The 27,119-nt window shown below is 43.8% G+C and overlaps 1 protein-coding gene across 4 annotated transcripts in view; it reads left to right on the plus strand.

The window, feature by feature from the left end:
• The window catches only part of Gabrb3 (gamma-aminobutyric acid type A receptor subunit beta3), a 233,723-nt gene extending 219,833 nt beyond the window's left edge, over positions 1 to 13,890 (plus strand). For all 4 annotated transcript variants that reach the window (XM_048434733.3, XM_048434734.3, XM_085682690.2 and 1 more), the window contains exons 7-9: positions 595 to 747; positions 4,563 to 4,807; positions 13,312 to 13,890. In XM_048434733.3, the coding sequence (XP_048290690.1) occupies positions 595 to 747; positions 4,563 to 4,807; positions 13,312 to 13,653 (740 nt within the window). In that variant the 3' untranslated portion in view covers positions 13,654 to 13,890. The remainder of the gene's footprint in view (positions 1 to 594; positions 748 to 4,562; positions 4,808 to 13,311) is intronic.
• Positions 13,891 to 27,119: the final 13,229 nt, after the last annotated feature.

A 27,119-nucleotide genomic window follows, 5' to 3' on the forward strand; every position in this document is an offset into this window, starting at 1 on the left:
TGCACTGTTCCTGGTGGTGGTATTTGGAGCCCAGGATGCAAATTCCAGGGTGATTACTGGAGTTTGCGTTCTAGAAAGTGCTCCTCTAAAGCTGTCCTTTGTGCTGTTGCTGAGGCCAGCAGGCACCATAGTATGCAGCACTTCTCCCTGAGACTCCATTTGCTTCCCCACCCCTCCAGCTCTTTGTGTGATTGAACCAGCCTTAATCCTGTAGTCTGGAGCTCCTGGCTCCCATCCTCTGGGAGCCGTTTGGCCTGGTAAAGTCTTGTACCAAAGTTTCTTGCACTTCAAAGGATAAAAAGTAAAGAGTCATCAGTGAAAACCTGAGTCCGTTGTTATTCTGTCCTCCAATCCTAAAAACCTCCCCAGAAATGGCTCTCAACTGAGCCTTTGCCTTAGAATCATGTCCTCACTGTTCCTTATCTTCAAACTGATAGACACTCCTTCTCCCCTCCTTTATAAATATCACTGCACACTGCATGGTAGCTGGTGGCTTCCAAGTTCCTGGAGTGTTCAAGTGCAGTCGTTGACCTCTGGAAGCGGGAGCGGACCGCCTGCTATGGCTCCTCACTGTGCCCTTGTGTTTGGCTGTAGGTGCCTACCCTCGACTTTCGTTGAGTTTTCGGCTGAAGAGAAACATTGGTTACTTCATTCTTCAGACGTATATGCCCTCCATCCTGATTACCATCCTCTCGTGGGTGTCCTTCTGGATCAATTACGATGCGTCTGCTGCTCGAGTTGCCCTTGGTATGTGCTGCTGTTAAATCCTCTCTAAACGGTGAAGTGACCACCTCGTTACGGTGGTAAGAGAAAGGAAAGGCCAGAGTGCAACCACAGTCTCTGTGTATTCTGGCACCAGCTCCCCCCACTAAGTCACATTTTGTCTGCAAATAGCAATTTCACGCTTGAGTCCCTTGATGTGTTAATTTAATTATAAGACTTAATGTGAATTTCCATGCCTATGAAAGGGAGAATATGTTTTCGGAATATTTGCATCGTAGAACTGTTTTTGACACTTGATTTTAAAGTAAGGATTAATATTTCCTGGTCAAGATGATGCCACAGACAGAAAAATTTGATTAATTTGAGCTTTCTTCTCTTTCAAGTCATGGGGAAAATCATCAGATATTATAGCACATAATTGAAATTACACAATGTAATGAGCATTAAAATAAGCAACTAATTATGAGTAATTCCCAAGAATCCTAGTGAAGTTTCCTACCCATTGGTTATTTAATAATATGATTGTTCATTGATATGCAACATACAGGTCCTGACGTTGTTTTTTAGGATTTGCTTATTAAAGGGAAGCTTATATTTTCAGGATCACTATGCTCTGCTCAGCTGATTTTTATGAAACTTGATGAACAAAGGTATTCCATAAACATATCAGTAGAAGAGGTGATGAGCCATGCCCAGACCAGTCTTTCTCTGGGTTCAAACAATTTCTGAGGAGGAAACTCACAATGGAGTGCTGGCAGGGAAATCTGCAGGGAAAGAGCTAGCAACACATTTGCTGGTAAAGCCGTTAACCCGGAGGTGCAGTCCAGGCCTCCAGGCCTCCATGCCTCCTTCTCTCCTTCTGCTGCTGTTTTCCAGCTTCAGCCTTCTTATTTTCTAACACAACGTGCATGTGTGCATGCTTGCACTAGATCTGCAGCCGTGTAACTTGCACACGTGTCTCCTGGGCTAGACATCTTCCAAAGTTTCCTGCAGCTGCCCCGTGTAGAAAAGAACACGCTGGAAAGAATCAAGTACCCAAGGGCTAAGAACTCCGTACTAAATTGTTAAGTATTTCTTAAGGGGAAGACTTTCTAAATCTTACATTTCTGTGCAGAGGTTGTCTGCAGATTTTACTTCTTCATGTTTTTAATATCGTTCGATGCCTCTTTTCTAGGCTAGTTGATTTATTTTTTCTTTGCATCTGCTAAATTAAGAGACTGAATTTGTAGAAACAGATCCAAGTGCTGTAGTTGTTAGTTTATAGAGTTTGAAGTTCTCTCTTTATGAGAAAAAAGTAAACAGATGAAAAATCTTTGGGATTCCCCCACCCCCAAGCCTGGAAAAGGCTCATCTACCCTGAAATGTCTTGAGCTTCATAGCGACTCTGCTGCTGGACACTGGTTACAGCAGTGAGGAAGAGCCACAGAGATACAATCATCTGGCGAGGCAAGGATGAAGCATCCAGCAGATGTGACCCTCTGCGCACTGCCTGCTCCCACAGACTCTATACCTGCTTACTTGTGAAAATATCACCACGATGTGAGACAGGTCATCGTTCATAAATGGACAGCAGCGATCCAGTTTCATCATGGTGAAGGAACTCACTTCCATGCTTTCTGGGTGTCTTGTTGGCTCAAGCTCATATCACGTCTTAGGGACTCTGCTAGCATGGTGTGTTACGCAGGCTTTGCCTCTGGAGGGCTATGGGGTCAGGCAAGCATTACAGGCTTGAGTAGCAGGTACCAGGGCTATACCAGGAAGGGTGTTTACAGACACCAAGTGAACCTCATTCCCAGAGGGCCACAGATGGCTGTGATTCTAGAGCCCCAGAATTCTAGGGGCTTTCCAAGAAAGAACCTAACAGGTCATTGGCCACCCTCAGAGGGGATTATTTATTTTTGTGGGGGACCCTGCTAGCTTTCAACAGACAGTTACTGTGACACTTGCCCTACCACTTGATTTCTTGAGTGGTTGCCATCTTCTCCACTCGTATACACAAGCAATGTGATGCCGTTCACCATGGCAGGCCACCAAGGGGACACCCTTTCACCATTGCCGAGCAGACAGCTGCTGGCGATTGCCTCCTGGGAGTTGGAAAACAGGAGTGGTGAGCGTGGCAAATTTTTTTGAAGAACGGTGAGAATGTCTAATTTTGTAGCTCTTGCATGGTGTTTTCACATTTATCCATAAACTGTAATTATCCCATTGCCACATTCAAATTTTTAAAAGTCCCCAGGTGCACATGAATGCAATGTTCAAGGAAGTCTTAAAATATTCTGACATCTGAGATTTCCAAACATCTCACAAGCAACTGTGGTTTGCAATTATGCGTAAAAATAGTCTCTCGTTTCTTCATTGTTCTGTGCTGTTAGCTGTCTCCTAGGGTCAGAGGAGGGTGCTGAAGAAGCCCTTACCTTATTTCTCTGCTGCTTTCCCCTTATGGGAGGCTGCACTCTATAGCCCCAGGCCAGCTCTGGGAACCACAGGTGATCAGGCATGCCTCTGAGCACTGATGGGCATCCAGAGGGCTGAAAGCCAAGAGAGTAAACATCAACCCTCCCCACAGTCCTGGCTCTACCGCAGACACCACGCCAGTGCTACTTCAGGGCTTCAGCCACACAAGTGATGTGTGTGTGTGTGTGTGTGTGTGTGTGTGTGTACATATGTGTGTGTGCTTGAGTGTGCACATGTGTGTACGTGTTTGTGTGAGAGAGACAGAGAGACAGAGAGAGACAGAGAGAGACAGAGAGAGAGAGAACAAAAAAAAATCACTGCCAGTCTCTTTCCTCTGAGCGCCTTCTTAGGGGAGTAATCCTTACATGAGAAGGGAGGGCAAGTGTTCAGCCCACACGCAGGAATGTGGCTTGCACTAGTGGAAAAGGCTGGCCCTTCAAGCTGGGCCTCCAAGCATCTTCCTTTTGTAGCATAACTGGTTCCAAGGCAGTTCCAAGCTTGTTCTCGCTGTGGCATATTCAGAGGTTACTGACCCACTCACACACAGCTTCCCTGTGCTCCACGAGACCTAGTCATGTCTCTACTCAGCATGTCCTCTGGTCACTGTGGCCTCTGCTCGCTTAATTTGTAATCTCTGTATAGAAGGAGCTATGTCTCCTGCTCTGGGAGGATACACAGTGTGCTGCTTATTTGGCCTTAAGGATTGCAGCCAGCTCCCGCATACAGACAGGAATCCTCAACGTCAAGCTTTGCAAAGAGCTCAGAGACTCCAGACAGGAGCAGAATTCTCCCTCATCCCTCGGAGTTAACCTTCCCATCCAGCCTGTGGGTATTTTTTTCCACTTGAGAGAAAGAGATCCAGAGTGAATGTGTTCTGTGCACTTGGCTCTATTGGCCCTTTCTCTTTGAACTTAGAATTGGGTCTTCCCCTAATCAATAACAGCCTCTCAGCTTCTGCTTCCAGAAAGGCCTGGAATAGGAGAGGCAGTCACTCTTAGTTTCCCTGGTGACCTGGTCCCTGTAGCCACAAGCCACCGTTAGTCTCCCAGTGTATTGTAACCAGGCACTCAGTTCTTATGCTACATTCTGGGACTGCCTGCGTTTGTTCTAAACCTCAAGGGAGAGCATTCTTTCGAGATGACCCAGACATCTTACTTTCCGCTCTCGCCATACACCCTTCACTGTGTTTGGGGTGTGGCTGGGTGAGGCCACTGCAGGCTTGCTTCCCAAGTGGAAATGTCTGCTTGCTGCTCCAAGGTGTGATGTGGTTGCCACAAGACACATGGCTTGTTCCAGCGATAGCCCATCCAGTGCCTTAGAAGGCATTGCAGCAGGAGGGAGGCTGGGATCTGGGATGACATACTCATCCTGTGTTTGTTTCCTAGGGATCACCACCGTGCTCACCATGACAACCATCAACACTCACCTTCGGGAGACCCTGCCCAAAATCCCCTACGTCAAAGCCATCGACATGTACCTGATGGGCTGTTTCGTCTTTGTTTTCCTGGCCCTTCTGGAGTACGCCTTCGTCAACTACATTTTCTTTGGAAGAGGCCCCCAAAGGCAGAAGAAGCTCGCAGAGAAGACTGCCAAGGCCAAGAATGACCGTTCCAAGACTGAAAGCAACCGGGTAGGCTCTCTACAGCTTGGGCATTCCAGCCCCACAGTTTCTAACCTTCCAGCTCATCTCCTGAGAGCTGGGCAGGGAGCCCTACCCAGTGTGCTGTGAGAGGATCCTAGGGCAAGCCTTCAGGGTTCCTATCAAACCAGCATTGGAGCAGGTGCAGGGGAGGACAGCTTGCCTTCCCACCTTCCTTTAAAAAGAACAGAACCGGGAGAGTCCAGTGCTCTGGAATGCAGGGTTCTTGTCTGACATGGAAAATGCCATTTTTTTTTTCAAAAGAGCTCAATATTCCTCCAGTTATAAGATTACCAGTTCCCTCACGCAGCTTGCCCCCATGGTGGGCAGTGCAGCAGGCAGTCACCTCCCTGGTCCATCCTTCCTGCTGGTCACAGTCCCATGAGGAGAACATTAGGCATGAATGCCCCAGGCAGCGACACTTCAGGAGGTTAGCAGAGTTGCTGGCTGTGGTCTCTGCACAGCACGAGTTCCCACTCCAGCGGAGAATCAGAGCCCAGCGCAGGAGTGCTCACCTGCCGGTCCCAAAGGGACTAGGCTTTGGATACATTTACTCATAAAAGCATTATGTTATTATAATGAGATTTAAATGAAATGTTACAGTTTCAGGTTTTTAAAAGTACCCTTTTATGTCTTCATCTCCTCAAATCCTCAGTAATATATTTCTACTGTTATACCCAAATCTGCAAAGTCCCTACAAAATCCAACAAGGAGACCGAGTCCCATATGTAAAAGCAAAGAGCCTTTATTTTATGCAAGTTTGCAAACTTGATCTCTCTGCTCATCCAACGTATTGGAATAAATGGAGAGCCCCGAGCTCAGTTAGAGTTGGATCTTTATAGTAGTAAAGGTGGGGTTGAGGGCTTTCTGAGATTTAGGACCCTTGATTGGCTGACATTTGTCTAGGGGTGTCCTGGTGAGTGTGTGCTGGCAGGTGGTCCTATCTACAGCAGTTGCTTTGGATGCTCTGTTCTTGGGTGGTGCTCAGGTAATCTCTGCTTGTGGTTCTTCCTGCAACCAGGCACTGCTTCAGGGTAAACTACTGAGACTCAGGCCTCTTGTTAAATTTATCAATGGCTGAGTCCTACTCTGGCAGGTGGTTGGAAGTAAAGAACTTCCTTTAGATGACCTGCCTATACTTAGCTTATCATGGCTGGCCTCCGCATCTACCAGGTTAAATATGGACTTTACGCCTTCATTCATTTCTTTTTGTTTTGCTGTTCAATTCATGTTCTTAAATATACATGTTTTTCAAGCCCTTGGAAGTTTCCTTTCCTTCTTCTATGAACCTGTGCCAGCATGGATCCCTAATGCTGCCTGACATGGGATGGTAAAGGTGTAGGACCGGATGGAGTCTTACAAGCGTGTGGGAACGGCCCCTTCCCATCTATAAAACAAATGAAATTGGTCTCTGAATAGAACTAGGTTTTCCACAGACAAAATTATCTTCAATATCTTACTTGAGAATCTACTCTGTTCCAGACTGTTAGGTTTCTATGGAGATCATGCTGTACTATGAATACACAAGATGTCTTGGCCTTGGTGTTTCCAAGGAAACAGGAATTAATCATGCCGTGTTATCTCCGTGGCCAAGCGCATGGACAACTGCACACATGATCAGTGTTCTTTCCACTTCCTTCTGTGTTTGACAATCGCCACCTTCTTTCCTTTTCGCTGAACGAGACTGTTTAAAGCTATGAAAGCATCATTGTTCAGAAACCTCCTTGGGAGTATGAAGTACAAAATTTAAAGGAAACACTCAAGCCAGTAGCATTTGCGGGTAAAATGATCAGAATGTAGAAAGAATATGAATTAGAAGCAGCAGAGGAAATTCTAACTGACTCGGGAGTCCATTTCATGTTTTTTCCCCATAAGTTTTTTTTTCTGAACTGTTTCAGTGAGGCCTCTATATATTCATAGTTCTCTGAATACACGGCTCTCGTTCCGTTCTTAGCTTTGGAAGCCAGCACATAAACACCAAGGATTCCCATGTTGGACATCTATTTGATGCTTACACAGTTCTGCATTAAACATATTCCTCCCTCTCTTAAGAGTTTGGTGATATTTCTAAATAGGCATAGGACTCCCCCCGCCAGTTTGTATTAAGGGATGCAGGATGCAGAGTATGAGAAACCTAAGAGCCATAGACTTCATCCCAGACAGAAAAGGCTGGGCCTGAGGGGTCCATCCAGTCTCTTTTAAGTTTTTAGGGACTACGCTTGACTCTGCTTATCAGTGTGGTGAGCCACAGCCTGTAGTTTTCCCTGACAGGGACCCTGCTTCTTATTGTTTTTCCTGAGCAAAGGGCCTTCCCCATGGCTCTGTCAAGGGTCGAGTGCCCTGGAGGCATTTCAGGCCACCAGCTGCCAACAACTGTTGGCAAACTATTACTGACCCAGCTGCCAAACCGTAAGCAAGCTTTCCATAGACTTAATGGTCACACAATATTGTAACTTCACACGTCATACATACACGTTCCAAATGTTTCTTTCTTCTTTGAGTTTCTCCATTTGGTACAGTGTAAGCCTCTTCCCTTTAATTTGTCTACGCATACTGCCTGTTTGTTCCAGGCCTGCTGCTACACCCGAGAGCAAGCCTTTGGTCATAACGCACGCATTGCATTTGCAAATCCTGTGATATCTGAGGAGTTGACCCATTGGCACGGTCTTTTAAAGTCATGGCACAGCACAGCCACAAGTGTATGTGTGGGGGGGTGGGCTTTCCAGCAATTGAACCTACGCCCCATGTGTGCCAGGAAAAGCAATAATTCTTGTCAAGAATCAGATTCACAGACTCAATATTATTCTTAGTGAGCAGGGAGATCTGGTGCCACCCTCAAATGGCAAATCTTGTCTTGTTCTTCTAAATCCAGAAATTTTTACTTGACTGCAATCTGGAAGGCAAGTGAAAAATTGACTGAGTGTCAATCTAGTGACAGAGCCCAGGAAAGAGAAACTCTTATGTGATATTTTCTGGATGAGATGTTTTCAGTGTTTTTAATTTTGGAGAGCTGCACCTGTCCAGGTTCACAGCAGAAAAAAACAAAAAAACCTACCTTGAAATCATTGGCTGTGATTATAGTCAGTGTGAGCTGGACCCTTCAAAATAACAAGAATTCATGCGGCAGTTTAAAAATTACAAGCCACCTGTCTTTCTGAAAAAAGCATGTCAGCCTTAGAGTCCCACAGCCTCTCATTTCTATTTTGAGACTTACATTCTAGAGGTAAGGACAAGAGGAAGTGGTCACCTTCTCTTTTAGGAACACTGATTTCAAAAATGAGATGTCTACAGGCTAATAAATTGTAATACTCTTTAAACATATCAGACAAAAAATGTCAGCAATTTTCTGCATGTTGGTTTACATTTAAACAAAACCCCTGTAATAAAAACTCCATAAGTAAGGCAGCCAAGTTGTTTTAGGCTGAGATATAATTTAATATATTATTGCATTCTTTTGCATACCATAATTAGTATTATTTTTGATAATGTTTCCATTGTAGGGTTTCAACCTCTCTGGAGAGAGTTGTGTAAAATTAAGACTGTTTCTTGCGTCCCATCTCAGGAGAATTCTAAGGCAGCTACAGGCTTGTCTTTAACATTCAGAGGACCAAAGAGAACTTCACCAATTGGTCAAGTTTTATTCTTTAATTTGCAAGTAAATAACAGATTCCTAAGGAAACATGGTCTCTCTCAGGCTAGGCTTTCTCCACTGAAGTTCAGAGAAACAGTCCCCCACCTTCATCCGATCACTTCCCAAACACATGACGGTGGCCACAGGGGTCTAGAGAAGACAGGACGCTGACTCACAAATGTGTCCCTAGACAACAAGACATCAACCTTATCTCTCATATCTTCTGTCCCCTGCGTGGATTCTGACCGGTCACAAATGCCACCTCTTTGCCTTTACTGTTATCTCAGCTCTTGATTGACATCTTCTCTTTCTTCAGCACACAAGTCAAATGTCCCTCTCCATAGAATCTTCCTGATTTTTCCCTACCAGTGTTTGCGTCTTGCTTCCGTCATTCTGTGCCCCGAACACCGTTGTTCGCTCACCTTCCGGCACATTCTCTGTCCATGTGCAACGGCAGATCGCTTAAATGATTTCCTGTAACAGATTCTTGCTTCTGCTAGAATGCACACAGCCTGATTCCACTGGGGCAGATGTTCATGTCAGGTGGCATTTACCTGCTCCTACTGGCCTGGGAGGATCAGCCCCACCACGTACCTGTTCATTTGGATTCCTTTGACTCGGATGAAAAAAAAAATAAAAAGGGAACTTTTCCGTATCGTGTTTTGATAACTAGAAATGAGTTCGAAATTCTTTCGGGAAATGTATTTGTTGATTGTTGGAAGTTCCCACCTAGGAGGCTGCATCCCTGCTACCATCTTCGTGGTCCATAGCCTGGCCTGCAAAACCCAGATGGGAAGCAAGTGTGTACTTATATCTTAGTGAAGGACCCAAAATAATGCAGGCCCCTGTGTATGTCTCTAGTGAGGCACAGAGGTGGCTCACAACCCTTTATCTCTGTTTTCCTCTTTAAAAATAGCCTGGGAATGAGGAATATGTTTCCATAGCTACTAACATTTTCAGTGTGCTTTCTACCTTGGAGGGAAATTGTTAAGTTTTCTGAAACGCTCTGTAATGTAGCGAGTGATTTGTTGCCATGGAAAAGAGTAAGTTTTCTGAGTACTTTAAAAAGTCAGTGCCTCCCCTTTGGGATTTTCTGTGCCTCAACTTCGGGGACAAAGTAGTTTACCCTGTATGTGCATCTTTTAAAATGCTGAGCATAGAAAAAGAAGTAAACTAATTTTATGTGGATCTCACTTAATGGAAGTACATGGTGAGTGTGCTGTCTTTCTGATTTAAAGCCAGGTACTGGGTAGAATGGTGGCCATCTTCACTGGAGTCAAGTGAAGTGATGTAATAAACTAAATGACAGCATCTACCTGGCCGAGTCTTTTCTCAGTCCCCCTCTAAGTCAAGACTCCTTGTGAGCCTCCCTCCTTTCCTGACCCGTGCAAATCCTTTATGCCGTAGAACATTCTGGGGGACACCAGAGAGAGGTAGCACTAGTGAGCCAGGATCTGACCTGCACGCTTGCTTTTGACTATCCTGTGTGCCTAGCCCGGTTCAGCCACCGGCTCCTTCCTGCCCGAGAAGAGGGAGTTTAAGCTGCCCCTGTTAGGTAGTGGGAGTGGGTGTGGCCAATGTTCTCTCACAGCTGATCCTTGCCCCTGCCATGCTGCCAGTGGGCGTGAGGGGCAGAGCCCTTCACTCTCCTCTTTATTTCAGCCACTCCATAATTCCTCTGTGACTTCAGCTGCCTCCTCCTGTTGGAACCACTATCAAGTCAGTCTAGAAAATCCCAGAACAGTCTCTCTGGCTTTGAAGGCAGCAAACAGCCTTTGTCCGTGAGAAGGTTTTATTGTCTATCATTCCAAGAGAAGATTGGGGGACAAAAAATGAGAGGCAATGCAAAGCCCTCACAGAACCAACTTTCTCAGTTCGGTGAGATCAACACACGAGTATCATTAACTCTGCGTGCATCTGAGTCTTCAAGTCTGGATGGAGTCAGAGAGAGGAACTGTCTCTCTACTCCTCCACCATTAAAATGTCCAAGTAGAAAGGCCAGTGCCGTGGCCCACACCTGTAATTCGAGCATGTAGGAGACTAAGGTCAAAGAATTGCCATGAGATTAAGGCTATCCTGTGCTCCAGAGTGAGTTCTTGGTTAGCCTAGGCTAGACTGAGACCCTGCTTTGAAAAAACAGACAAAAAACCCAACACACATCAGAACTGCCAAGATACAGAACCAAGCTGCTGGTTCTGCTGCAGGCACCCGAGCCACCCAGAGACCGAAAAGAGACTCTGGACTCTGTCCAGGAGCAAAAAGAGGGCATCCGTCCACATTGTTAGCATTTTTTTTTTTCAGACTGCTGTTGGTCATGGAAACCTATTTGATGGACTCCCTTGGCACTGCTCAAATTCAGCTTCTATTCCTGACCCTGCAGGCACGTCCTTCAGAAACCTCAGTTTTTGTCGTTGTCATTTAGAGATTTGCTTCTCACGTTGCATTTTTCAAGCATCGGGTTGGGGCTTCTTAGCGAGACCTACAGAAACCCTTATAGGCCCAGTCTCTTATTTACCTTCCATTCCTCACCAAGTATCCTCTATTATCATGACTAATTAGACGGTGGAAAGATGATAATGGCAGAATAAAAGCCCCAAGAACTCCGCCCACCGACAGGCATAGCGCGTGCGGCTCCATCATCTTGAGAACCTGAGTTAATCCAGCTAGTCTACCTTATATAGAACCCTTTACTTTGGGTCTTTGCTTGTGATGTGTTTCATACTTTGGTCTAAAAATGTTCTCTCTCCCTTTTTTTTCCTGTGTTATTTCACACGTTAGACAAATGGGCATCTCAGGTTTCCCCTCATCCTATCGCGTCATTGAGGGTTGCTATGGCAGATTCTCATAAATTTAACCAGGGTAAAGCAGTCCTCATTTCTATCAGGCACCTTTTAGGTAAAAAGGATTAAGAGAGTCGGACTAAGGTGGGGTAGCCCCCCTCTCAAGGTTAAAATCAAAGTGACCGAGTTAAGAGTGCACAGTCCTCCCACCAAACGCAAGTTGAGTCCTCCTTAGGCCGCGTATTCATTTCTTGACTTTTGCTTCTAACAGGAAAAGTTCTCTCCTATGCTTAGGAAAGAATATGTGAGGATATTAGGTACAACCAGCAATTCAAGATGAACTGTCTTGAGGGGTGTACCCTTGAGCTCATCTCCAAAGTCCCCTCAGAACTCGCGCACAAGCTCTGGCAAATGGGAATTGATCTAGCGAGGGCACAGTTAATACTGTTAATACCGAGAGGTATTCTCAAACAGGATTGCGAGCAACTCCCTGACAAGAGCCCGACTAGCCTTTCCAACTGCAGCCCTTCCTTCCCGAGCCTTGGCCGCTTTGCTGTTGATAACTGTGACTCTGTGCTCTTTACCCTGCTTGGTGCTTCACATGGCTGCCCATCTCTCCCTGGGTAGGAGCCAGGACTACTCTCTGCCCACCTTTCCGCCTCAGCTTCACACCTCTAATGAGAGTAAGGGATGCCTTCTATAAAACCAGGAAGACAAAATTTAACATATCAGTAAGATTCTGCAGGACCACTAGTGGCTCATGGGAAAATCCACCAACCATGAATCTAGCCCTAAAAGAAAGGGTAGGCTAGCCAGTGACAAAGGAAGAAAAGAGGACACCACCCTCCAGGGAAAAGGAAGGCCAGGGTCGGGAGAACATACAGGAATCGAGTGCTCAGGGAAGCAGGCCAGGACAGTTACAGTCTGATCCCAGGAGGAATTCCACAAGGGACCCCTACCCCCAGCCACTAGTTCCCCAAGCCACAGAAAAGCTGCTGAAAATTCTTCAGCAACCTAAAAAAGCACGTGTTCTACTGGCACTGTCACCAAAGGTCTAACATTGTGTGTAGCAAGGATGAAACTTGATTATTTCAAAGTCAGATTTTACTGTGGAAAGAGATTTGCTGCTTTAAATGTGGCCCTGGCCAAAGAAGACATCTGCCGGGGCCACAAAGAGGCAGGACCCCACACCCGCATCTAAGCAATCACCAGAAGCACTATCAGGACTGTCCCTGGGCTTCTCCACGGTAATCTGGTGATTTCAAGCTTCAGCAACTGGGCTAGCAGGCTAGCAAGTGCTGGGGGAAAGTCAGCATCCTTAGCAGATGTGGGACCTGAACCCAAGGTCAGCCTTGCAAAGAGAGCAAGCTAACTTCCTAAGAACGGCCCTGTGTCTACTGGAAACCACAGCAGGTGCCAAATGTCGCATGTACTCGGCCATCTGTAAGAGGTGCTTAAGTTACCAGTAGGGCAATAAGAAGTTAACCACAGAGCATGGGAATAAAAGGGACTAATCCTACCAAGGCACGCCTAGGAAAGCTATGTGCATGAGGGCTCTGTTGTCACCTCTATTGTGCCATGCTCACCTCCATCCAGGACTGTGAGGTCTCATGAGCCAACCATTGGGAAGAGAGGTTGAGTGGCCCAGGTATTGTGGCATTGCCATTAGATCGTATGGTACCTGCTGAAGAGAGGCCGTGGAAGGAAGGGCTCCACCATTTCCACTCTGCCCAATTACAAACGGTTACTCACACAGAGGTAAAATCCTAGAAGGGGTTGGTGCTTTGGCTTTCTCCTCAGTAGGGATTCTGATCTAGAACATGAAATATCAGTTTGCTAAAGCGCTGTTTCTCTTTTTTAGTGAACTCTGTACGAACCTTCAAGTAAAGGAAATGCAGTCTGTCAGCTGCGGTTAAAGTTTCAAAATGGTATTTTCCTATCAAATGAGGCAAAGGGTTGACAGATGGACACCTCCTCATAAGTTACATTGAAGGATTCTGTAACAGCGCTCTGTCCTGGGCTTGCATATAAAAATAAATGAACGGGCATGCCAGCTCCTGAGGGTGTCTCTTTTCTCCACTTAGGTGGATGCTCACGGGAACATCCTATTAACTTCGCTGGAGGTTCACAACGAAATGAATGAGGTCGCAGGTGGCGTCGGAGACACCAGGAATTCAGCAATATCCTTTGACAACTCAGGAATCCAGTATAGGAAACAGAGCATGCCCAGGGAAGGGCACGGGCGGTACATGGGAGACAGAAGCATCCCGCACAAGAAGACCCACCTACGAAGGAGGTCTTCACAGCTCAAGATCAAAATCCCCGATCTCACCGATGTGAATGCCATAGACAGATGGTCCCGGATCGTGTTTCCCTTCACCTTTTCTCTTTTCAACTTAGTTTACTGGCTGTACTATGTTAACTGAGTGACTGTACTTGATTTTTCAAAGACTTCATTTAACACTGAGTGAAATATTACCCTGCCTGTCAAGTTTTTATACCAGTACACACACACCTACACACACACACACACACACACACACAATTGTATATATATGTGAACTTTCTCAGCATATATATAAAATACACGTGTATATGAGGATGTATGTGTATATGTTTATATACGCAGGTGTGAGTATCTGCGTATGTAAGACAAATACGCATACATGCCATACATTTTGCAACTATGGACAATTTAACACAGGATGCATATTAAAGAAAGTCATAGCTTTTTTTTTCTTTTTCTAATTGAAAGGGACAAGTATCTAAATATTATGCCTCAAGAATGAGGGTGCGAAACACAGTCATCCCAAAGTGTGTCTTTTCTTATCCTAAGTTCGATATTTTCTCTGAAAAAACAGGAAGGAATTTCTTAGTTAATCTTTGGGAACTCCCACAGCGCAAGTTGTGCGCCTCATATCCTCTCTTTCGGTTTGCAGCCAAGGCTTGTTGGCTTCTGTGTGACGGGCTTGTTTCATCAGGTTTGCTTCTCTGTATCGGGTAAGCAGACGAGGTGAGTCTCTGGCAGCTCTCTTACCTGATTCTCACCGGTAGGAAGCTCCCACGCTCCTGTCTGAGAGTCCATCTCTTGCAACCTCACCGGGAGTAAGCGGTGTCCCATTGTGAGTACTCCACCGTCCCGTACATGAGGGGGATTTCGGTTAACACGAAGTGGGTCCAGCTTAACTGTCTTGTGGGAACACAATGGCGCATTTTGATAATGAGATCCAGTCACGAAAATGTGCACTCCATCTTGTCCAGATCTCTAGGTCCGCTGTATAACTGGAAGCATAGGCTTTTTATGCTTCTCAGGTTCTTTGTTACTCTGAGGTAAAACCATCTAGAGTGATTCCCCCTTGCAGTTACGTTACCGTTCTTATAACATCGTATGTTAATATGAATATATTTGCATAATATGCATACATATGTATATTACCAGGATTTTGTTTCCTCTGCTTGCTATCATGGCAGCATGCGACGTCATACTTTTCATTCTGTGATAGAGCTACTTTCTGTTATCTAGAATTAAGATTGAATCTAAAAATGTTTCTATTGTTCACTTTCGGAAACTCAAGAAACATCCTCACAGCCTTTATTTCTGTACTGACATTGTCTCATAAGCATACCCAGCTCCTCCTAGACTGACTAGGATTCTGCAGGAACACGACCAGTCCACACCGCGATCACACAACGACCCATGACCGTTCCTGAGGCAAGGAGGGCAACCTGACACAAACACAGTCTCTTTTGGTTCCTTCTGACCCACAGCCTCATCAGTATTTGGACTTTTTAAAGCTCGTAGAAACAAGACAAGGTGCACCGGTTTCATAGACGCAACCTTAACTTACTATTTAGATGAGCTCTTTCTAAAGACAAACAAAGATGATATATTTTTTGTAAACTATTTCTATCACGGGCATCCATAAACCGACTGCAGTCGTGTGAGCAGGTGTCACAGCGAAGCATTGGGAAGACAGGAGACAAAGCAAAACCCGCAGTGAAGAACTGCAAAAAATTAATAACCCCCACACCCCACGCATACGTCACCCTCATGTCTGGCACCATCGTTTACCACACAGGCAGCACCACCACCCTCCCCAAGATGTGTGTGGTATGCACTGCCACCATGGACTGACACTCTTTGATTTTTCGGTGGCCGTAGCAATCCTTCATATGTGGGAGTCTGACTTTTCCAAACCCAACCTTAGATCAAAGCTTAATCCACAGAATCTTACGTTAGGGACAGTGACTGAATTTGATGCCCTTCTCCTCCTCCATTCTTGTCTACTAAGGCTTCTTCCAATCACTGCTCCTTGGCTGTCTTTTCTCCCTGGAGATGAGCCTGTGAATTTCGGCTTTTCTCTGGAAATTTTCTTTTTCATGGGTAACAGTAGGAGGAGACAAAGAGTTAAACAGATTCAAAAAAAAAATCTGTAAGTGGCCTTATCGTTGTAACATGTTAAAGAAAAGCAAAGGTTTGCGAGACCTTATCCCTTTCAATACTTCAGGTATCTCTCTGTGTACCCTGTCACTCAAGGTGTGAGCCACATGTCAAGAGGGAACCCCAAAGGCCAGCCATGTGGCAGAAGGGGTCAGCCACTGAGAGTTTATCATACTAAGAACTGTGACTTTTTTTTCTGGGAGAAAAGTGACTCAAAAGTTTTTTGATGCATACATAGTTGAGATACCCACATATCAGAGACAGAGACTTCACAGGGCTCAGAAGAGTGGCAACGCACTCCCTGGGAATCTCTGGATATAAATTTGCATGGTGTAGTCATAACAGCTTTTGAGCTTTTTATATGCATTTGGCACCAAGACTGGGATCCACAAATTTATAGACACTGCAACAAAGTTACCATAGTAGCTAGACTCTAGTAGTGTTTGTAATTACACACACACACACACACACACACACACACACACACATACAAATACATACATGTATTCTGTAAAAAACAAAGCAAAAAAAACCAAAAACCTCCTTTTTAAGATCCTTGGGTATGTGTTTGCTTTACTCCATTTCAGAAGAAAAGCACTTTTCGTCCTACTAAGTTATTTTATGGCTTCTCTATTTTTCAAAGCTGTGAGAAGCGTTGAGGTGAGAACTCTGGCTGTTCTAGCAGAAGAGTGGAATCTGATCCCTGTTCCAGGAAAGTAGCCTTTCGTCACTTTATAGTAGCCGTTTGAGCCAGTGGGTGAGCACGTGCCGGGACTCCACCAGGACCTCTGATGGAGGTGGCTGTTACCCATGCCCAGAGTTCTTAAGAACTGAAAACTTCATTTCCCGTCAACTCAATAAACCATTAATTTTCTCAGTAGTAAAATCTGTCTTTCTTAGATGAGATGCTTCGCCAAGGGCTCGCGGTGTTGACACCTGTATGATAGCCCCTTCCTGGTCACTTTCAGATGTGTCTATGACAACCCAAGAGCCCTCCTCCATCAGTCCCAGCCAAGAAAGGCTGGCCAGAGTGGAACCGTCTGTAAAACAAAAGTCACTCCTGGTTACCAACCCCAGAACTGTTGAGAGGTTGTGATGCCAATGTCATAATCCACTCAATGCCCCTGAATCTCAGAAGAACTAGAAAGCATGTCATAATAATAGTCCCACAAGGCTTTAAGCGACATGTCCATCTGCAGTATTGTGCGTTTGGATGCCAACATGGGGACATCTTCAGCTGTTCCCATCAAAATCTCTTCTCTTGTTTTGAAACATGAAGTTGACAGTGTCACCAATGAGATGACCTTGAAGGAGTCAGGCATGTGGCATTTGTAGGTGATGGCCCCATGTGAACACATTCTGAAAAGGTGTGTTCAGAACCTTTTGAACCTCCCTGCTTAAAAGCATAGACCTACTATAATTCATATTTTAACCCTCCACCTGAAACTGAGTTCCTATTTCTGGCCATTTTCTGTAAGCCAACTGAACCACTGGTTAAAATATTTGGTTACTCTTGGAACGAGCGCTGACTCTGCCATCAGTGCGAACTTTCCAGAAAAGTAACGTCATCTCTGGGGGCAAAGACCTGCCCTGGTGGAGTGGATTTCCCAGGACACTGGCGAGCGTGCCTTGGCCTGATTACCTCTTCTCCTGCGTTGAAAGGTGCCGTGTTTTCCTGAATGACTAAACCCCTCACCTTGTGACAGAGTGGCTCACACACATGTCACACACGGTGGTACCTCTCCTAGGGATGGCCCAGACACATGTCATTTGTGACTCCTTTTTCTACTTCCCAAGTCAGTAGATGTGTTCAAGGTAAGTACAGGATTGTTCTAGTAGGAATAGGCGGTTGCTGTCCTGATTGATATCCATATCGATTTCATTTCATTGTAAAGAAAAACTTAAACCCGATTTTGCTTAAGCACATTGATGTAATTTTTCGTATTATTTGACGTGAAAAAAAAAACAGCAAAATTGAGTGACAGATACAATATGAAACTTGTTGAATGAATTCAAATTTATTAAAAAAGGACTAACTGACAAACATGAGGTCTGGTTTTTTTTTTTTCTCTTTCTTAACTCTCTGCTGTTGAATGGTGTGGTGTTATTTCAATCCAACCTTGTTTAATTGCATATGTCCACTTGGGTTATGTGAAAATAAAAAGATTTTACAGCCCCAAACTGACTGCCTAAGATAACGGTAGAACTGTCTCTTTGAAAATAAAATATCACAATTTATGTGATTTTTTTTATGTGAGGATCTAAGTTTAGTGTGGGAGGTCCTTCTGTCTATGAGTTGCTTTTATTGGTTAATGAATAAAGAAACTAACTTGGCCTGATAGGGTAGAGTAGAGCTAGGTGGGAAAAACTAAACTGAATGCTGGGAAAAAGAAGGTGGAGTCAGGGAGAAGATGCCATGTAGTCCCGCCAGAGACAAACTGGTAAGCTACAGTCACCTGGCAATACACAGATTAATAGAGATGAGCTAAATTACAATATAAGACTTAGCCAGAAATACGCTTAAGCTATTGGCCAAACAGTATTGCAAATAATATAGTTTCTGAGTAATTATTTCGGGGCTGAGCAGCCAGGAACAAAACAAGCAGCTTCTTACTACATAAGTTCAATTCTTAGTACTGGATAAACTAATCACAATTTTGCTTCAGATTTGAACTTCAAAGGATAACCAGCCATGCAAAGAGTGGCCTGTTCTAATCTTCAAATTAGTGTTTTAAGACACACGTGTTTTTGTGTCAAAAGCCAGGAAATCAGCTCCTCATCCCTGGATAGCCACCCTTGAAGGTTTTTCAGCAATTTCCCTTGCTGTGTTTCTACTGTGAAAGTGAGAGGTTATCACAGAGTGAACAATTGAGTGAGCAAATGAATGACCTCAGATTGTAAACACTTCCATGCAGACAGGCTTGTGAGAGCCCCGTCTCCCTCCTTGGGTCCTTGGGGTTCTCATGATGCTCTTAGCCAGACACTGCTGGTCAAATGGTCTACATTCACACACAGCCAACTTGCTGTGTAGTCAGGGATGATACAAGCATCATTTGCAAACCTCATTCTGATATGTAAACGAGTTTTGTATTTCCAGTCTTCTCCGAAGTCTTAACTTGGCCATGCCTTAAACTAAGTTGTTGTCTGTGATGAGGACATCTCTGTGGGAAAATTTCTCACTTGGTCACTTGGCCAGTCCTGGTGACATGCTTAAAAGAGGACTAACCGCTTCTGAGCATCTGCTTTGGTCACCAGGGGGCCCACTAGCCCTGGGGAGTCTTGCCATCCATGGCTGACACAGTATGCATACACATGGGGCTGCTTTCCAATTCTTGCTTAGAATCTCTTACTTTGCAAAGCATGGGGTTTATCACTCCTCTTTGCAGTGGATATGCCCTTCGGAGGAGACTGACTCTTTAAAAGCCTCCATGGTTTTAAGGTAGAGACTTGTACTGGGGAGCTAAAACAGCAGCTATGATCAGTGATTGAGATAGTTCTACTATTGGAGAGACTCACTCCATGCCCCTTGGTTTTAGATAAGCAGGTTCAACTCAGAAGCTGCAGGCAACAGCATAGGCAGCATAAATGCTGAAAATGCAGCCAACTGCAGTTGGGGAGACATCAGGGGCGTGCATGCACCCTGACTCCAGTCTCCCGTGTTCTTAAGAAACAAAGGAAAGATAAATAGCTACATAAGCAATGCCTTGGCCTGGGAGAACAGAGTATGTCTGGTGGCCCTGCACATCTCGAAGCAGATTAATGGCCCTGACCTACCAGGCGATTAGAAAACATCTCTAAGAAGTTAAATCTCTTCATCTTGTTACACGGAGGTTAGGTACTGATGACCTTTTGCCTCCTATGTTTAATTAATTTGTTGTTATTTTGTTTGCAAATTTAAAAACGTAATCATTTATACAGGACAGTGTTACCATGTATACAGAGTGCCTTCACCTCGGTTTTTCCTCTGTGATTAGGACTGCCCGGCTCCTCTCTGGTTGCATTTCCTAAAGCATGGGATGAGATATTGAGAACCACAGTTGCCTGCTGTGCTGCTGGGTGTTCACGCTTACGCTGGTTGGCTAACCCTTTGCTTCCTTCGACTCTTCCCAGCTTCCGGTAGTCACTTTTCTTCTCTTCTGCTCTGAGATCAGTCTCTAGCTTCCACGTGTGTGTGTGTGTGTGTGTGTGTGTGTGTGTGTGTGTGTGTGTGTGTGTGAGAGAGAGAGAGAGAGAGAGAGAGAGAGAGAGAGAGAGAGAGAGAGAGAATAGAATAGACAATGTTTGTTCTTCTATGTCTGGTTGATGTCACTCAACACATCCCAGCTCCAAATCCATTTTGCTGCAAAAGATCGGACATCACTTCTTCTGGCTAAGTAATGATACTGTGTGGATAGGTCACACTTTATCCATCCATCTGTTGATCCTAGGATGGTTCACTGTCTTGGCTTCTAGGTGCAGAAATAGAGGAAGCTGTTTTTAGATAAAAGCACTAAGACTCCCGTCCTTAAATGGGTTTCTCTTTCTCCTTTTCTGCCCCCAACCTTCTGCTAGCCACATCTTTAATTTGATGTTACCGAGGTTGGAAATGTTTACACTCTGCCAGCTGTCACAAAATGTGGATGGTCAGCACCATGTTTACAAATTTCTCTTGATAATGAATATCCAATACTCACGTGTTGGAACTGTGCTTTGTGAGCGAAGTTAAAAGCTTAATAATCCTTTTTTACTTAAGAAATATGTAAAGCATCATTACTGGAAGAAGAGGAAAGAGAACTGCTTTAACCATCACCGGCTTCTGCTTTGAAAGTGAGCATAGTCAATGACAGAGGACAAGCTGGCAGCATCCAGGGGCTGTACTGCCCTTCCCTGGCTCATCCCAGCTGGCAGCATCCTGGATCTGCTCTTCACTGGCTCATCCCAGAGGACCTTACTCCGAAATTAATTCTGAGAGTTGAAAACAAAATTACCAACAGAGACATTTCACAAATGTCTAATTTAATTCAAATCTAATTCAAAACTCTCATATCTTAACCTCAAATAAGAGGAAAACAAAGCTCGCTAAGGTCCAGGCCAAATGTGATGCTTTTAAAAGCACTCTCCCAATTGATTAAAGCTACACAGCTTCAATTCTGAAGGCTGAATGCTTCCCATCATGCATAGGAACTGGGCCCAGGATCTCTGGTTTCTAGCTAATCTTTTCCCTTCCTCCTTTGCTTCCCTTCATGACCCCTGTCTTTCTCTTCCCCTTTGTTGCTTTGAGATAATCCTTATCAATCTCAGACTGGCATGAAATTCACTACATAGTGCAACCTGGCCCCAACTTCATTGGCATGAACATCGATGCTCACTGTGCATTTTATTTTTCCCAATGAAGAAAGACATAGAAATGTATCCTTCTAGATTAATAACATACTCTATTTTATTTATCTATTTACTTACTTATTTATATATGCATCAGGATTTCTCTGTGTAACAGCCCTAATTGTCCCAGCACATGCTTGATAGACCAGGCTGACCTGGAAGTCACAGAGATATTCTCCTGTTTCTGCCGCCCAAGTGCTGGGATTAAAGGCCTGCACCAGCACACCCAGCAAGAGCCTACTCTCATCTGCCACTTCAAACAGTGACCTTACCATGGTGATATTCTCCAGCTTTCTTCGTGAAGGCACCTTCTTGCTTACTTCCTACACTAGTTAAAATTGCTTGTTTGGGGGGCTGATATAAAACTTGGGCTCGATTGTTTCATTCCATTGAAACCTTAGACAGGTTTGATGATGTTTCCGTTCCTGTCTTCCACGCTCCAGGCTCTATCCATCACCACACCTCAGTCATACTCAGCTCACGTTCTTAGAAGGTGCCATGTGACCAAAGGTTTTCCTTATACGTGAATTCTTCTTGCATCCTTCGTGTCGACTAGTGATTAGAACTGCCCTGAGTGGATGATTTCCCCTCACCTATTGAGGCTTCTCTTCTGTGGTGCTTGTCATGCGGTCAGGCTGATAGCACATGTGATTCCAGGTGGTCTCTTTAAAACACAATGTTGTATGAATTTCTTGGTAGTTTCTTACAACATATTACGATCACAGTCACCCTCCCATACTCTCAAACTCCTCTCAACCATACCTCCATCTTCACAAACAGCTCTCAACTTCTTATTCTCTTAGAAACCAAAAGACACAAATGGAGCCCAACTTGTGCTGCCCCGGGTCTTGTGAGCATGTGGTCACCCACTGCAGAGTGATCTGCTTGCCAGGTGCTCATCATCAAAGAACACGCCCTCTTCTTCTCCAAGTGGCCATCACTGTTAGTAGTGCCTCAGCCATCCCTGACAAAATGTTGGCCAGATTTACCTTAGCCAGGTCTTGGATGAGGAACCACAGAGGATGAAGTTCAGAGTGTGGAGATTCTGTCATGTCCACAAGAACCCATCTCGCTCTGGTCCTCCACGAACCCCTGGCTCTTGTGATCTACCCAGCCTCTCTTCCTCAATGGTCCGCAAACCTCAGAGATGGGTTAGCCTCTCCACTGACACTTGTTCCTCAAGCTTCAGCCAGATGTGAGCTTCTGCACTGACCGTCATCCAGCGTACAAACGTCTCTGATGAGGAATAGCAATTCATTAATGGACAGATAGAGATATGCAAGTTTTGAAGGCAATTTGGCAGGATTTCCAGTTAGCAGAATGACAGTAAGTTCATCCATGGGTCCTCTGAGTTCCTTCACTATTGTGCTTAGCCAGTCTTACGATAGCAGGTATGTATTTACTCTTGCTGATAGGGCCGTAAGTCTAATCAGAAAGGGGGGTGTTTAAATATTGAATAAAATGTTTAATAAAAACGAGGCCTCTCTCCTAACTTCCATGTCAGTGTTGTAGTCTTGGACGTACATTTCCACGCCTTCTGGTCATTAATGTCTGTAGGATTTGGTTTTTCCTCCAGCAACCTCCTATGAAGGCTGGCCATCACACAAGAAGCTGTCTGGTGATTACCAAGTACATCTCTCTGTGTCCCGTGACCAAGGTGTGTGTTGTCCCCAGCCATACGGTATTACCATTAAGTTCTGGTGGGCAGGTGAGAGCACTGGTAAAGAATACTCCTGACCAAGAAATAGAGAGATGTCCCAAACCTGGCACTGAGCTTTTGATTGGCAGTCTATGATTTCTTTGATGTTTTCCTTTGGGTAGAGTTAACTCCAACTGAACTCTTCTATATGAATATATATTCAGGAAGCTTACAAAGTAGGTATCAGTGTGGCTTTTTCAAACATCCTTAGTGTTAGTCATTGCTTCCCCCAATCTTTCCTCTGTTCTAGCCAGGGGATCTTTTTATTCTTGCTTCCATACCTACCACAACTGCTTCTGGTCCAAGGACCATTTTTTCAGTCTTTCATGGGGAAGCTATTTAGTGTAAATCTTTTATTGCCCTGCTGCATCTTAGGCAACTCTCAAAAGTCTGTGTCTCCTGCTCTGAACATTTTTCTTCTATTGTAAAGTGATTTTTATCCTCTCAATTTTAAAACTTTTAGTCCGATTTTTATTATAACATGATAAAAATAATTTTGATATAACATTTTGCTTCTTGTTTTCTTTCACTTTCTCTAACTGGTTTTGATTTTTGATGTAACTGAATACCTAAGGAATTATTTTTATTCAAGGTTCTGGAGGCTGGCAAAAGCCAGTGAGTGGCGGCACCTAAGGAGACAGAGGTACAGGAATCTTCAACTCATGACAAAAAAAATGGAAGAGAAAATAGTTACTGGAGAAAGATAGACCAAGAGGACAGACTCCAAAATGCTTTATTCCACTCCTGGGAGCAAAGGATAATCCATCTCCACTACCACCCTGAAAACCACAGCCAACAGCTCCATCCTCCACACTGAAAACCACTGCCCACAGCTCCACACTCCACAGTGAAAACCACGCCCACAGCTCCACCCTCCATACCGAGGGTTGTTTTTGTGGCTAGAGCTCTGTAGCATAACTTGAAGTGGGAGATAGTCATCATTCTAGCAGTATCTTTTTTATTCAAAATTGCTATGGTATCCTTGGTGTTTTGTTTTACTTTATTAATTTGGGGATGCAATGTTTCTCTACATAACTCTGATTGACCTGAAACTTATTATGTACACCAGGATGACCTTAAATTCAAAAAGATTTGCTTGCCTCTGTGTCATATATGGTAGAATTAAAATTATGCACTGCTGTGCCTGATCTTCTACATTAATTTTAAGATTATTTTTTCAATTTCTGTGAAGAATTACACTTGAAGTTTGATGGGTATTGATTTGCATCTGCATATTGTTTTGGTAGGATGACCGTTTTCACATATCATCAATCTGCAAGCACGAGTGGTCTTTTGGCCCTCTTCTTGTTCCTCCTTTGATTTCTTTTTTAGTATTGAATTTCTACTCTTTTGGGTCTTAAAGGTTTCATTATTCGAGTCATTCAGCTCCTTGGTTAGGTTCATTCCATGATCTTTTGTTTATTTTTGAGATTGTGGTGGATGAGACTTTATTCCCGATTCCTTATTGTATGTCGCTATGGGTATGTATGTAGGAAGGCAACCAGTTTTTGTGCACAGGCGACTTATCTGCTCCTCTGCTGAATGTGTGTGTCATCTGTTTGAGTTCTTGAAGAGAGTGTTTAAGATATAGAACCATAGCATCTATAAATAAGGATGCAGTGACTTCTGATTTACCTATTTGTATCTCTTCATCCCCTTCTCTTTTCTTGATGCTTTAGCTGAGACTTCCAACATTATATTGGGCAGAAGCAGAGAGAGTGGACATCCTTGTTGTGTTCCTGATTTTGCTGGACATGCTTTGGCCTTTACCCCGCTTAGTATTATGTGTGCTGCCAGTTTGTTAAATATTGCCTGTATTCTGTTGATGTCCCTGTATCCCTATATTCTTCATGACTTTCATAAAAAGGGTGATTGAATTTCCTCAAAAGCTGTCCTTGCATCTAATGAGATGATCATGAGATTTCTGTCTTTGAATCTTTTTATGTGATGGATTTATGCCCGCTATAACTTGTATGCATCTCCAGTAAAAGTTGCTTAATAATAGTGGGTGATACTTTTTATTTTTCTTAAATTTGGTTTGTTCTTTAGGAAGATTGTCAATACATTTCTTTTGTTGTTATGTCTCTATCTGGTTTTAATATTAGAGAAATATTTGCCTAGTAAGAAGAATTTAGAAGTCTTCCCTTTCTGTTTTATTGAATAATTTCATCATTTCTTTGATTGTCTGTTCCAAATCCATCTATACCTGGGCTTTTTCTTACTTGGGAGATTTTGAGTAGTGTCTTAGTTAGGGTTTCTTGTGTGAAGAGACACCATGACCACAGCAACTCTTGTAAGGAAAAACATTTAATTGTGGTGGCTCTCTTACATTTCAGAGGTTTAAATCACTGTTAGGGGGACATAGGGGCATGCATGCAGGCAGACATGGTGCTGGGGAAGTAGCTGAGAATCCTACATTTTGCAGGCAACTAGTCTTTATGCGGGCTAGTTTGTGTCAACTTGACGGAGACTAGAGTCATTTTGGAAGAGAGAATCTCAGTTGGGAAAATGCTCCTATCAAATTGGCCTATGTGCAAACCTGCAGTGAATTTCTCCCTGGATGACTGGTAAGGAATGTGGGGAAGTCAGCTTTCTTTAGGGCATACTGTTCCTGGGCTCTCAGTCCTGGGTGCTATAAGAGAGCAAGCTGAGCAAGTCAATAAGCAGCGCTGCTCCAAGGCCTCTGCATCAGCTCCTATCTCCAGGTTTCTGCTCTGCTTCGGTTTCAGCCCTGACTTCCCTTCATGCTGGATTACAACTGTAAGCTCAAAACACCCCTTCCTTCCTTCATGTGTTATTTTTGACCACGGTTTTCACAGCAATAGGAATCCTAACTAAGACAGTCTTGATTACAAGTTTCTCTAGTTTGGGGTTCACCAAACTACAAGAAGTGAGCTAAATTATGAGCGTCAGCCTGTGCCATTCGAGTTTTATTAGAATGGAGCTGTACCCGGCTACATAATTTCCACTGCTGCTGTCATAGTATCATGGCAATATTGATGCTGTGACAGAGATTGCTTGATTGGTAAAATCCAATAATGTCTTCTGGCTTTCACAGATGACTTCTTAGGTGGACCTGCAGCCAGAAACAGTGGCTTCGAATATAAGCTGACACTCTAGTCTTGGGCGCCCCAAAATTTTCTCTCGAAATATTCTTCTCTTCACTGTTATAGAGTGAAGACAGTATACTAGTTGGCTACACTGCACTGTGTTAGCCATAGTCTGTTTCCACGCAGCCTGGATATCCGGTCTGCCAATTACTTAGACATCCGCAAGTCATCTTGTAATCAACCGAAGTCTCTTTTAGAATGTAACTTTGTAATGAGACTTAAAAATAAAGATCTGATCTTATAATTTAAATAAGCCCAGGGCAATTATCTAGTAATATAGCTTCAAATCAAAGCTAATTTACCTAAATGACTGGAAATCACTGTTAAACTCCCCAACTTGGTGATTCTTCTCTCAAGAAAAACATGAACCCAGCTGAAGAAGATGAATGTGTTTTGTGGAATTTATTATTTTAGGTCATTTAGAAGCTTCACATATAAATTATCATAATAATAAAAATAATACCATTTTTCCAAATAATAACTGAACATTAACTGAAGGGAACATACCAGATGAAGGAGAATGTGAATAAAGTAATCCCACACTAGCTTTGAAAAGGGTATATAATGAGGGGATCTTTATTTAATGGGGGCGGCATTCGCAGATCACAATGAGGAACAGGAATGGAATCCAGCATCCAGGTTTGAGAACAGGGAGAGAGAGAGTGGGTGAACCCACGCCTTTTTGATACCCAAGGCCATGCCCAACCTGGTCCAGCCTCAAAGGCCATTGGCTGAAGGAGGTTCTCCATCACCTCCTTTTTGTGTCTAAATAAGAGGGTTTCAAATCCAATACAAAATTATATACAATGAGAACAGATATCAAGTATAAAAGTTAGAATTACAACCAGAATAAACAATTTTAATCAAAAAACATATGCTAAATGTTTTAATAATTATTTTACCCTAAGGAGTCTAAGCCTTGTATTAAAAGTGGTTTGGCTAAGTCATAATAGGTATTATGGTATGATATTAGATATGACTAAATAATCTTCAACCCCATCGAAGGCCTGAGAAAGAAGATAATATTTTCTGAGTAGGCAGGAAGTACAATCAAGCAGCTTCCAAAATGTATAGTAGATGACAGAGAAAACTGGCTACCTGGGTAATCACCCAAAGTTTCATTTGCAATCTTGGAACAACCAACTTTGGTCAAGGTCTAGAATATCTGACAGACCGTTTTTAGAGGCAGGAAAAAGTTTCGAATTATCCTAATGTGTCTTGGCAAGGGTTAGCAGTCTTATTTTCTTGTGTCCTACTTGTCTTATCTGGACAGCATGCAGT

Source organism: Myodes glareolus, chromosome 24 (genome assembly GCF_982192425.1).
Source record: "Myodes glareolus chromosome 24, mMyoGla1.1, whole genome shotgun sequence".
Taxonomy (NCBI): domain Eukaryota; kingdom Metazoa; phylum Chordata; class Mammalia; order Rodentia; family Cricetidae; genus Myodes; species Myodes glareolus.